This window comes from Ranitomeya imitator, chromosome 2, assembly GCF_032444005.1.
Source record: "Ranitomeya imitator isolate aRanImi1 chromosome 2, aRanImi1.pri, whole genome shotgun sequence".
Lineage (NCBI taxonomy): Eukaryota > Metazoa > Chordata > Amphibia > Anura > Dendrobatidae > Ranitomeya > Ranitomeya imitator.
This window is the reverse complement of record NC_091283.1, coordinates 28,177,177-28,190,550: the sequence shown is the minus strand read 5'-3', so window position 1 is coordinate 28,190,550 and position 13,374 is coordinate 28,177,177. Positions and strand designations below refer to the sequence as shown.

At 42.9% G+C, this 13,374-nt stretch overlaps 1 protein-coding gene and 1 long non-coding RNA gene across 5 annotated transcripts in view; one reads left to right on the top strand and one right to left on the bottom strand.

The window, feature by feature from the left end:
- Positions 1–2,529: 2,529 nt before the first annotated feature.
- COL11A2 (collagen type XI alpha 2 chain) overlaps positions 2,530–13,374 on the bottom strand; it is a 154,186-nt gene continuing 143,341 nt past the window's right edge. For both annotated transcript variants that reach the window (XM_069746316.1, XM_069746315.1), the window contains 17 exons: positions 13,148–13,255; positions 11,998–12,051; positions 11,112–11,165; positions 10,036–10,089; positions 9,792–9,845; positions 9,571–9,678; positions 7,636–7,689; positions 7,509–7,562; positions 6,528–6,635; positions 6,392–6,445; positions 6,163–6,198; positions 5,795–5,848; positions 5,448–5,697; positions 4,568–4,680; positions 4,427–4,495; positions 3,969–4,202; positions 2,530–3,458 (listed from right to left, as the gene is read on the bottom strand). In XM_069746316.1, the coding sequence (XP_069602417.1) occupies positions 3,312–3,458; positions 3,969–4,202; positions 4,427–4,495; positions 4,568–4,680; positions 5,448–5,697; positions 5,795–5,848; positions 6,163–6,198; positions 6,392–6,445; positions 6,528–6,635; positions 7,509–7,562; positions 7,636–7,689; positions 9,571–9,678; positions 9,792–9,845; positions 10,036–10,089; positions 11,112–11,165; positions 11,998–12,051; positions 13,148–13,255 (1,605 nt within the window). In that variant the 3' untranslated portion in view covers positions 2,530–3,311. The remainder of the gene's footprint in view (positions 3,459–3,968; positions 4,203–4,426; positions 4,496–4,567; positions 4,681–5,447; positions 5,698–5,794; positions 5,849–6,162; positions 6,199–6,391; positions 6,446–6,527; positions 6,636–7,508; positions 7,563–7,635; positions 7,690–9,570; positions 9,679–9,791; positions 9,846–10,035; positions 10,090–11,111; positions 11,166–11,997; positions 12,052–13,147; positions 13,256–13,374) is intronic.
- LOC138661532 (uncharacterized) lies at positions 4,363–13,299 on the top strand. Of its 3 annotated transcripts, XR_011317941.1 has the most exons (5): positions 4,363–4,501; positions 4,593–4,716; positions 9,562–9,700; positions 12,483–12,538; positions 13,162–13,299. It is a non-coding gene; the product is annotated as an uncharacterized lncRNA (long non-coding RNA). The 3 variants fall into 3 exon arrangements; XR_011317940.1 differs by lacking the exon at positions 12,483–12,538 and having other exon boundaries at positions 13,162–13,298; XR_011317942.1 differs by lacking the exon at positions 12,483–12,538 and having other exon boundaries at positions 4,402–4,514; positions 13,162–13,298.

Sequence of the window (13,374 nt, the reverse complement as noted above, 5' to 3'; positions counted from 1 at the left end):
AGCAGAGACCAAACATGTACATCTCCACTATTCACGATGGAGCTGTAGAGACTAGTGATGAGCGAGTGTACTTGCTCGGGTCTCCCTGAGCGCGTTCGGGTGACCTCCGAGTATTTGTTAGTGCTCGGAGATTTAGTTTTCGTCGCCTCAGCTGCTGGACAGGCTGAATACATGTGGGAATTCCCTAACAAACAGGCATTCCTCACATGTATTCAGCCTGTCTAGCAGCTGTAAATCATGCAGCAGAGGCGACGAAAACTAAATCTCCGAGCACACCCAAATACTCGGAGATCACCCGAGCGTGCTCAGGAAAACCCAAGCAATGAGTATACACCGTGTTCCAAATTATTATGCAAATTGAATTTTAGTGTCATAAAGATTTAATTGTTTTGTTTTTCAAATAAACTCATGGATGGTATTGTGTCTCAGGGCTCAATGGATCACTGAAATCAATCTTAAACACATGTGATAATTAGTTTTCCAGGTGATTCTAATTAAAGGAAAACTACTTTAAAATGATGTTCTACATTATTAAGCAGGCCACAGGTTTCAAGTAACATGGGAAAGAAAAAGGATCTCTCTGCTGCCGAAAAACATCAAATGCAAAGTGCAATGCCTTGGTCAAGGGATGAAAACATTAGATATTTCCCAACAACTTAAGCGTGATAATCGTAAAGTTAAGAGATTTGTGGCTGATGACTTTTATTAGACTGACTGTCATTTGCACCGACCATTTAGGAAAATCTGAGAAAAATGTCATTTGCATAACAATTTGGAACATGGTGTACTCGCTCATCACTAGTAGAGACCTGATCTCTGGATCACTGGGGGTCCCTGTAGTTGGACCCCCCAGCATTTCGGATATTTCATGGGAGTTTTGAATCTCCAGAACAGAACTCTGAAACCTCATCCTGAATGGAGCAGAGTTCTGCATGCTCGGCACACGGGACTGCCGGAAATAGCCAAGGACAGCGCTAAACAGTCCCATAGACAACGAAAAGAGCCAAAGCAGAGCATGTGCGCCCCCTCACCATTCAGGACGTGGCTGTAGAGCTCCGATCTCAAGGTCATGGTGGACCCAAGCAGTCAAACTCCCGGGAATAAGCAAATTACCCCTTTTATGATGCTCACTATCTTGCTTTTGGCGGGAATAGAATAACCTAAATCACCACAGCAGCCAATCACCACTGTGTGACGTGAAGTTATGATGGATGCAATGTAAGGCTGGGTTCACACATCGCGTACAAATTATGTTATGGAAGAGGCCTGAAATTCCGCTGGATGACTACAATCTGGTCAGATCCTTGTTATGCTAACAATGTACAATGTTGTGGAAATTTGGTGCAAATTTCATAACGTACAAAATTTGTGAATCCAAATTAACATGAATTGGTCTCAACTCGGCAATCACATGGCACCCGCACCCATGTGGTATCTGATAAATTTCAAATAAATAAGGCAGCACACTGCGGTGCTAAAACATGCAAACATGAAACATGAAAATTGAACTGCATTACTGCGCTATAAATATGAAAAAATGAGAGCGTTTAGCGCATAAATTGGCCAATTCATGTGTACCTGGTAGCCATATTCACAGAGAGAAAAATTTAGTCTAAGAAGAGGTTTCACAGGTACCTATTCAGATGAAGATGTTTATTCTCAGCGAGGAAAGGAAAGTGTAGGACCTGGTATACGAGAGATGCCCTAATGTGGCTACCAGGTACACATGAATTGGCCAATGTAAGCGCTAAACGCTCTAATTTTGTCATATTTCTAGTGCAGTAATGCAGTTCAATTTCCATGTTTCATGTTTGCATGTTTTAGCGCCACAGTGTGCTGCCTTCTTTATTTGACTGTATACGAGTTGGTGACTCTAGGTTCAGCACCTGTTCACACTTATTCTATGTTTGGAAGTGACGGTCAGTTTTTTGAAATCTGATAAATGTGGCGCTAAAGCCTATAAATGGTATGTAAGAAAGGCTCGGGACAACCAGAAATATTACAAAAAAGTGGGAAAACGTCCGGTTTCCCTAAGGCTGCCGTCACACTAGCAGTATTTGGTCAGTATTTTACATCAATAATGGAAGCCAAAACCAGGAGTGGGTGATAAATCCAGAAGTGGTGCATATGTTTCTATTATACTTTTCCTCTAATTGTTCCACTCCTGGTTTTGGCTACAAATACTGATGTCTAGTGTGACGGCAGCCTCATGTAGAAAGTTCACCAAGGCCGTTTCACCTGTAGAATTTGCTTTTTGTGACTGTGATCTTAAGAGGTGCATTGTCTTTCCAAAACCCGACTCAAGAAAAGAACCCAACCTGCCAGTTTATTCCTCTGTGGATTTCACCTTTTGCACATTATTTATTAAATAAAAGAGGGAACTATAGACACAGAGCAGATCGGAGAAAAGGACCTGGAGGGAACAGAGAGGAGAGAGGCGGAAGGCTGGATAGTGGCGGCAGGGAGTCATGTATGGACATGCGCAAGAATGAAAACAAAAACAAAAAACAAATAAAAATAAAAAGCAGCAAAATTATAGATTATATATTACAATACAAAAAATACTTACAAACATTACACAGTAATACTCTGAGCACCTGTGAGATTTTTTTATAATCTTGTTGGACAAAACATAAGCTTTACTCCGAGCACCATAGTAAAAACGGGTTCACAGATATTTCGATCGTCTTCTTGTTTGTTCTGGACGCTTTCTTGCATTAATATTTTCCCATGTTGTGTGCAAGGTAGAGGGGACATCTATACCAAATTTTTATTATTTTTTTTTAAATAATATTTAAAACTTTCATTTATCCACAGAAGAAAAAAAAAGGAGTCCCATCATGAATAATCCGCATGTGTTCAAAACTGGAGACATAAGAGCTTGAAAAAAAACATTGAGGAAGAGAATGCTCTTTATGGGCAAAAAGTGGCTCAATATGTCCACAAGGTGAATGTTGTAGGACATGGGAAGTCCACACCCTATTTCTTTTATCTGCAATGATCGTCTTTACCTCTTATTTTAAAAAAGCCAAAAATACCGGTAATTCTAGCTAAAAGTCTATGATAAAAAATGTTTTTCTTTGGTCATCAGAATATCCGCCCAGCTGTAGGTCTTTGTCACGGGTTGACCGGGTTGGCCTTTTGGTCTCTTGCACCACCTCGATGGATGGGTTTGCTTTCTGCTCCTCATTAGCTGAGCGTCTTGAATACTGGTGTTCAGGAGTGGAGGAAAAGGGGGGAGGGCATCTCCTTTTTTTTTTTTAACAAGGGGGTACAGTTGGGTGGGGTATAGTCTCTATTTCTGAACTGCCTCAGCCCATAAAACATACAGGTCCCACTTCAAATCCAAATTTCTGGTTGGGTTCTCCAAAGTCCATAAACATAGCGTCCGTCAATGGAAGCTGCTCTACACGCGGGGTGTGAATCTCCAGCACAGTCTTGTCGGTGCCTTTCCTCATCTGTAGGTGAAAACACAGAATTCAATAAGTTATGGTATGAGAAGACTCACAAACACATTATCATCCAATGTGATGTGCTAGATATGTTGACAGACTTCACCTTTTAGGCTTTCAAGTGGTTCTCCGGGGAAGACAAGTTCTCAGCCATCCACAGGATAGGCGATAACTTATAGATTGGTGGTGATCTGCACCGAGCAGCAGAATGGGGCGGCAGTGTATATACCTGACTAAAACTTCATTCATTCCATATGGGGCTGATGGAAAAAGCCAAGTGCAGCAATCAACGGCCCCATAGACAATGAGGTCAGGCATGCACACTGCCACTCCATTCTGACTGGGATAAAAGTGCCCCGCTCTGACTATCAATGCTGGTCCCAGCGGTCAGAAACCCACCAATTTTTCAAACTCAGACTCCTAAATATAAGGTAATGTTCTGATTTTACAAATTGGATGTAGCAGTCTCCATAAGAAATAGACAAGTCTTTGGCATCCTAGTCTTACAATACTTACCGAACAGCCATCTCTGAGAGCCTTGATGTAAGGACTTGTGTGGAAGGAGAGGTCCTCATCGTTGGCGCCCATGAAGTGCAGTGCTTTCTGGTAGCTGTCGGTGGAGGCCATGTGCCAGCCAGCAGAGCGATGGCAGTGATATGTGAAGTTCTGACGGGCACCAACACTCAGCAGGCGGAGGAAGGTAAGCTGGACCACGCCAATGGGGTTTTTGTCCGAATCAACATAAGAGAACTGCCGGGAATTAACAAAAAATTAATGAATGAGAAAGAGATCAAATTAAGATTAAGGAAATAGGTAAAAAAAAAGATAAAGATTTAAGGACAATGAAATATTTAAGATAAGTATGTGATAATATGACAACAAATGAAGTAAGTAATAGAAGTTCGTGAGACGGGTGACTATGGCTAATCCTTATGTTTCCATGGATTGTAGGTCGATCTGCTGCGGGCACTGACCTTACGGCCGCTCCTGAACTTGCTGTACCAGGTCTCTCTCTTCTCTGTGTTCCACAAAGACATCTTAACCTAAAAGTGAGAGTAAATTGTGAGCAAAATATCATATCTCCAACATAACACAACCTGGATACTAGTGTTCACCTTCTCAATGTCCTTGCTGGGGTAGATACAGGACTCTGCACCGGAAGTAAAGTTACAGAAGACCTTGAAGGCGTCTCGGGTGCAGCCCTGGTTTGGATCAATCCAATATTCACCTGCGACGAAGGAGAATTACGGTTATAACAAGCCAGGTACAGAGTGCGGCCTCCTCCTCAGAGATTTACTACCTGACTACACACTGCCACCTGGCAGCACAAGGACAGATGTGATGGTTGTCAGATTCTGAGATCTAACCTTCATGTACTAAATCTCAAAACCTGAACACAAAGTGACAGATAATACAAGTTATGTTGATTATAAGTATTCATTTATATTTGTCAGGGAAATATAGAGAAATAATATGGAATATTGTCGTGGATAGAGCAGTTTTCTAAATGTTTTTCATCCACATTTTATACCATGAACAATCACTCCAGCACTGACACTTTTTGGTTCTGAGTTTTTCTCAAACAAATCACCAGATCAAGACGCATATATTCCTGTATTAAGCCTGCACCGACCAATTATTTCCATACTAATCTGTGGAAGTCACATCTAGCTGAAGAAAGAGTGGAGAATTGGGAGCCCTATGTGGATCTCTCCATTCCTGTCCGTGGGGGCGAGGAGGAGTCACCTCTCCATTAATTCTCCACCGGGATGCCACTGCTCTCTTGTCTAGTAAAAACAGTTGGGGACCTGTTTATTCAGATTGGTGAGGGCCTGAAAAGACCCTTAAGGTTGTTTATATCACCCGAATATTTCTCACAAGTGTCCTTGTGTCTGTGTACTATTGATATTTGGTAGCTTGATCTTCCATTGTTTCCATCGATCCCGCATCATTGATCAGCATTACCATTGCTACCAGATCACTTCTCTTACTTACCGTCTGGAAGCTCTGGGTGGCAGAGTCGCAGATCCAGGCACGTGCGGGCCGGGTGTTCCTTTGTGCCCAATGGTGTCTTCATTAACTCAATATCTTTCTTTATAGCATTGAGGGAGCCATAGATTTCTTCCATGCCATCGGCATAGTCCCCAGTGGGTTCATCTGCCATGATCTGACTTGCATCAATGGAGCGTTTATTTTTCTTGGGCATCTGGAAAGGCAGTGGCTGGATGACTTCTCCCGGAGGTCCCTGTACGAAATACGGACAGCAGGGAATTAGACTATACAATACCAAATAGACGCTAGAGAAATCCAAGGTCGATCCATCGGGCTCAGGCAGCACTTACCGGAGCTCCGGGGGGACCTTGTATGCCCTTCTGTCCTTTGGGTCCAGCTTGTCCCTGTATAAGACAAGGATGAAAAAATAATGCGACATAGAAAGGAGTCTCACTGATATGTGACACGTGGTGCGTGAGATATCCGGCAATACATGATGAGGGTGCTCAGACTATATCCGTATCCATCCATTCATGCACTATGGGTCCTCTGATAGTCTCACAAATGGTGCGATAAAGAAAACTGAGGATATCGAAGTCTTTATATATCCTAAAGTGTGCTGAACAGACACATTGTAAGAACCTAACGTCACTATAGGAATGGTCCCTGTGTCTTACTACAAATGACAGTTGTAATGATACGAGCACAGATTACTCACCGTGGCTCCTTTTGCTCCCTTAGGACCTGGGGACCCCTAAATAATAAGACAAAGATCAGAAAATGAGTATGATTTATCGCCAGCTTTTTATTTCCATAACACTGACATATTCTGTAGGGTCGTCTACTTCTGCTCCACTGGGCTCACAATCTAAATTCACTTCATCTGAATGTGCTTCAGAATAAAGATGTAATGATATAAAATAATAAAAACAGGATAAAGGACTTACAGGCTGTCCGGCCGATCCTCCGGGGCCGATAGGACCCGTGACACCAGCAATACCCTAGAGTAAGAAGAAAAGCGGAGTAAGACGCCGGATAATGCACAAATATAACCCAAATGTATATACTGTATGCTGCACTCACAGGTTCTCCTTTCTGACCACCTGTGCCCTGTGGGCCCGGCAGACCTCTGTCACCTTTCTCGCCCTGCTCTCCAGTTGGTCCGATGAGGCCGATAAGACCCGGATGACCCTAAACAATGATGGAAGTCAGATACTTCAGTACTAATAATGTTATCACAGTGCAGAAGTTTTACAAATAATAATTTTATTGTAAGTTATTAGTCACAATGTCATCATGTCCAGGTTCCGCTCTCCGACATTTGGAAGCGCCGTGTCGGCAGGGTTAGATATTTAGGAATGACATGAATAGTGCAGATATAGGATTGTCCCCGGACACATCACTTGTGTGGACCCGGCAAACACTGAACTGTGAGGCCGTTCAGTCATAGTTCTAGGCTCTTTACGGTAATGGTGGTTATCAACATCAATAACATAAGAGACAGTAATGGCAAAATGAATAATATGTTATCTAAAGGTGTAGACGCTGGAATAGGGACATAACTGAAAAGGTAAAATATTGGAAAGTTTAGTGTTTCCATGTTTTAGGTCCAGATAATGTGTTTTATTCAAGGAGGTTTATCTGATATTGGGAAACTATCGAAATGATCACTCTGAGGGTAATATTGTACATGACATGGTTTATCCGTGCACTTACAGAATGGCTGGTAATGGGAACGGCCAAAAACAAACTGCTGAAAGTGAGAAGAGAGCGATAATCTGCAGCTGGAGATGACTTTACTTTACTTTATTATTTTATGGCCACGTGAGGTTTCTGAGATTTCTGCTCAGATATCACTTTTCTAAAGCTCCAGTTATAAGAATATAGAAAAATGATGAAACCAGTAAGATAATGTTCCTCATCGTTCGTTAATCCTCTTCTATATGATGTGATTGGCTGTGTGTGACTATATGGTAATGTTCGGCTGCGGTCATCACATACACTTATCAGACGTGTAAATATTCTGACATCTACAGTGACATACAATGAATCCGACGTTCTCACCTTCTCTCCTTTGGCTCCGTTATCTCCTTTGAGCCCAGGTAATCCGGGAGGACCCTGCAGGACAGACCGGTCAGTACATACTCTATAAGGACAGATTTTACTGGAAACCTGCGGATCTGTCACCTACCACAGGTCCGGGGGGTCCTGCTTGACCTGTTGCTCCAGGGCGACCTTGTTCACCCTACAGACAAAAAAAAAAAAGAGATAAGACCCCAAAGTAAATAACATATCACTAACCGCACACATAATGTATCAGTATAAATGGCTGAAGACTGGGGGACTTCACTGACAAAAAGTGGGTCCGAACATGGCAGCAAATCAAGAAGGATCATTTATTTCTACAGATCACGTATAAAAGTAAAAACTGATTAGCTGCTATGGGCGACACTGACATTTTTGTTGGAAGGTCCAAAGGCAGAGAATGGAGCATGAATGCTTATAGTCTTACAAGTAAACACACATGCAGCCATTACACACAGACGTTCCCTTACTACGTACATGGACACGTGTGTGATCAGATATCCGCCCCGTGCAGCCATGTATGCACTCTCACTACATGTGTGTGCACATGCACCAATATATCTGTATTATATGAGCTATACGCCTCATGTTCTTTAGTTTCCAATATACGGGCTACGCTATAATGCAGAGGACGCTCTAAGCACCTGTTCTGCTCTTTCTTCTACTGAACCAGCTGCGTGACTTAGGCTAGGTTCACATTGCGTTAGTGCAATCCGTTTAGCGGATACGCTAACGGATTGCGCTAACGCAATGTCCAAAAAGGGATTGCGTTCGGCAATCCCGCTAGCGCAGATGCCCGATCTGCGCTAGCGAGGAACGGACCCTGAATGCTGCAAGCAGCGTTCGAGGTCCGTCCGAAACTAACGGCACATCGCAGACGCATGCCAAAAATGGCATACGTTTGCGATGCGTTAGTGATCCATTAGCACATTGCAGTCAATGGGTGCGCTAACGGATCCATTACATAGTGTTAATTGCGACAATTGCGCCATGTAACGGAGTCCGTTAGCGGACACCCACTAACGCAATGTGAACCTAGCCTAACCGCCTCTATGATGTGTGACTTCAGGCCAAGGAGCCATCAGTCAAGCAGGAGGAGGAGACACTGGGCGGGAAATAGAGCCGGAGTGACAGAGGCTTCAGATCTACCAGAGTGCTTCAGCCTCATTTACATATCGATTCAAACGCTGATTTCTCAGTAATGGAGGAACAGAGCGGCTATATAAAGATATCACTGGACTTGTCTGTGAAAGAGCTACATGCAGATTTGAATAGATTGGGGTGTGAAATCCTGTTGACAAATTTCCCTTAAGTTTTTTTGCAGCAAGAAACAATGTGACCTATAAGGATCACTATTTATTTTTAGACCTTCTATAAGCCGTCTCACACACGCAGAACTTCATGTGACACATTAGCGATATTTGCTATCAGGGCTTCTGAAAAATAGAACGGGACCAAAACTGATCTCCAAACATGAGGAAGCGTCAGTGGCCAATGCAGGAGGTCAGGACTTTTGCTACACAACCTACCAAATCCATTCGCCCACTGTCTGCCCACCGCACCGATTATTCACGCGGTCCCTAGATTTACGCATTTCAGGGAGTAACTCAGATAACGTTGTGTCTGAAGCTGACAGTATGGTGGAGATCATGTATAACGCGCCGCTCTACATGCAGATAATCTCTACAGGCCCCATTTCCACTGTCCCATGAGCCGGACCTAACTGAGGCAGACTTTACACTAATCTGCTTCGGCTTTAGACCAAACTTAAAATGTCGTCTGATTTCGTCTCACAATTTAGTATAATTTCCAATATCGACCTTGAACATTTAAGTGGATAAATTACAGTATAAGTAAATGATAAGTCTGCATTACACAACCAGATGTCCTCAGATCGGTTGGGTAAACTGGCTATAGCTTTTCAGAGCTGGAAATGAACGTATTGGTCCTAATGGAAGCATGTATATGGTGTCGTAGGGGTTGAGCTATTGAAATGTCTATTTTCTGGCAGCAGTTCTGTATTTTTCAGCAGATCACTCACCACGGCTCCCGGGATGCCTCTGAGACCATCTGGTCCTTGCTTTCCTTGAGTTCCTTGAGGTCCCACAGCTCCCGTCTTACCAGGAGGACCCACAGACCCGGCCTCTCCCTGAGACCAGAAGAAACATGGGGTAAGAAGCACAGTAATGTACGGCTGATATCAGAGTGACGAATAAGGAATCAATATATGTCAGATCCTGGAGAAAGATCCAGCACATTTACCTTTGCTCCCTTCTCTCCCTGACGACCTTCTGGACCAGATGGACCTGCCGGACCCTGCGAGAGAAGAGGAGATAGAGAAATGCAGGAAATAATGAGAATATAATAAAGTAGCACTGACTAGAAGGCTGACCGCTCTCATCTGTACCATCATGTCACATTATGTAGGTGATGGAGATCTGATGGGTCGGTGTCACGATAAAATACAATGGAAAATTAGTTTTATTGTAATTCATCATTTACTTACTCGTTTCCCCAATGCTCCTGGGGGTCCGTTCTCTCCAGTAGGACCAGGAGATCCCTGATAAAGTAGAACACATCATGAGAATGTAGAGAATGGACTCTCATTCATGTTTCTATATATCTATCTGTCTACATAAGTCTGGACTCCACCATCGCTGGTGATGAGAACTTGTACTTGATGGGGCAGATCAGGCCCAGTAATGAAAATGTGTTCTATAATTATATAATATATGTTACTGGAAAGTAATAGCTGCTACTTGCTAAAAATATTACTTTTTCTAAGCAAACAGCCGCTATTTGCAGAGATATATAAGAAAATTAGTTACGTGGACGAGATCCATCTAAGGGCTCATACTCACTTGCGAGAAACTCGGATGAGTCTCCCACGTCAATACCCGGCATGGCACCAAGCACTCAAATCGGAGCCTGCGGCCGCATAGCAATACATGCAGCCGCACGCTCCGCTCCTGAGTTCCGGGTGCCATGCTGCGTATTGACTTGTGAGACTCATCCAAGTTTCTCGCAAGTGAGTCAGGACTGTGACTTCTATCAGTCGTTAGTTATGTTCAGTCCTGATATGTGGATAAGACGTCATATAATTCTGCTGAGCTGTGAAACTAGAAGATTTGGTTACAGCACAATATTAAGTAGTTTTCTGCAGTCGGAGTCGGCGATCACTGATGTCCTTTTTCATGTCCCAGATGGGAATAAACATCTAAGATAAAGTCACGTTTGATGGCTTCGCTGATTGTCAATTAGGAGGGGAACAAACATTTTGTTGGTTCAGGAGGCCGGGATTATTAAAAACAAGTCACTGGTCTACACTGATGATTTATTTTTTGATACAACTCAACAAAAAATATTTTCCGTTTAATTTCTGCAGCCCAGCTTCTCCAACTTTATTTTGATATACTACACTTTCATTCATTTATCATTTTGTTATGTCATATTTGTATTTTAACTCCTAATAAAAATAATATGTACAACAACAACACATCTTATATTCCTAACAATAACAGTATCACTCCTAGCGGCAGATATCAGCCGATATTAGCGGTCACTGTGGTAATAGCCACTTACTGCCTCTCCTTGTTCGCCATCTTCTCCTCGATCGCCCTTTGCTCCATCTTGTCCCTGTGAGATAACGATCATCGATAGAAACCAATTAGTAAGAATGTCACAAAGCGCCCGATGTATTGGATTGAAGAAGAAGCTGTGTGGGTCTAATAACTGCGAAGGTCTGGAGGGCAGTGAGTAAAGGGGCAATAAAAGGTGACTTGGAGGAGACAAGATACGTCTAGATGGAACGTGATTACAATTATTCAAATCGCAGACATTTGGTCACATGTTTGGCCACTTGCACCAGAAATGCCAGGTAATAGTGACAGCCCACGCTCCCATGCTGCCACGATCCGGCAGTCATATAGAGAGACTGCAGGCTATAGTCCTAAGACTGCACAAACCTAAGGGGAGAAATTGGAAGTGACATTGAAGTGCACAATGTATAATGTGAAACGTATGGGCTCTAATGCAAAACCCGTTCCAGGGCCCCCGCCTACAATGTGGCAGAAAAGACTTTGTGCCATGATGCAAATGGGACCTCTGCACCCCCAATATTCATGACCCTGAATGTAGATATTTAATTAATTTATAATATAAAAATGAAATAAAGAATGTATCCAAAATGTCAACTAACATTTGTAAAGTTTCCATGGTGTAGAAATATATATATATTTTTATCTTGAAGAACCTCTACTTTGTCAGGAAGTTTGACTATTACCTTTCTCCACGTATGTCTGTTTTGTTTGCACGCGAGTGCCTGAGTTGGATCGCTCCAGGGTGAGGAGGACCCCATGGAAGACCACCCTAATACTATACTACAGCTGGAGTTGTCTCTTACTGATAGTTACATTAATATGTTTCTTTATTTACGGTAGTTATGCCGTCCACCACGGTGGGCACTTACTCTGGGTCCCATCTCTCCAGGGGGGCCAGGATCTCCAGGGAATCCAACAGGACCCTAAAAAAGACAAGGATTGTTAATTAGCCAAGAATGAAAAAGAGAAAAATTAACATGTCGCCTTATATATGATGACTGCATGACAGATTGCCAATCAGTTGGTCATCTCTTGGAAAATAGAAATTAGCCAATTTTATCTACAAAAAAAGGTTTCCCCACTGTAGAACATAATAAGCCTTTGCTAGGATAAGCCACCGCCATACTATCAGTGGTTACAGTAATGAAGGGGCCACTGCCTTTACAATGATCCTTCAGGATCTCCCTCACTAATACTCATAAGCCTCAGAAAATGTGTTATTTCCTAAAAATTTATTTTTCTCACTGGTGGTTTATGTGCTTTATAATAATTCTGGCCTTGCTATTACGGGAGCAGATCTTTATGCGCTGATCTCCTGTGCAGTCTGTAACAGACTTGATTTTTTGCTCTGCAGCCAATCTGAGAAAGCAGAACTGCGGGGGAGGGAGCGAGCAGCAGCTGCAACCAATGGTAAGACAGGAGGCGTGTCTAGGGGGTGTGTCTCAGACTACTGCAGACTCCCTGCGGACACTGTAACTGCGCTGTAGCCACCAATCCCAGCTCTGCGCTAATGGAGCTTAGGAAAAAGAAGACAAGCACCAAAATATGGAAATGATAAATAGCTGTAAAACATCACCTAATGGTTCTGACATTTCAGTTCTGAGCTCTGGATAGGACACAGCTTTAAATAATTTCACAGTTTTTCCTGCATCGTCAGATAAATAAACCCTGAACCTCAGTAAAGATGACTGGGCTGTTCACTGATGTAATTTCAGATGGTCCAGAAGAAGTGAGGGAGACAAGTGTAGGAGCAAAGGGGGAGGCAGGTGTAGGAGCAAAGCTACAGAGGCCAGTGCTCCCTATCTACCCTACATTCAGTGGATCGGTTGAGGTCCCAACGACACATAGTGGTGGCATATATTAGCAATGTGATCGGTGTCCTCAGTTTATATAATTTGCTTTACCAAGACACAGTAAGATTCCTGCAGCCCAATAATCACCTGTTTATTGTTTCTTAAAATATATCTTTAGATAATGATTTTATAATTGTCATAAATGAATGTGTAACGACGTTCTCACCGGGTTTCCTTTAGGTCCATCATCACCAGTAGGTCCCTTTCCTCCTGGGGGTCCGGGGTCACCTGGTTGCCCAGACTCTCCCTTTTCTCCTCTGTCTCCACGAGGTCCCTGACAAGTAAAGAATAAATACACCAGGATTAATGCTCAATATTCCACTGGAGCGAGGTCAGATTCCATGTTCCCTTCATGATTGTAGCTACTTCTGACAGGTACTTAATGGCAACTTA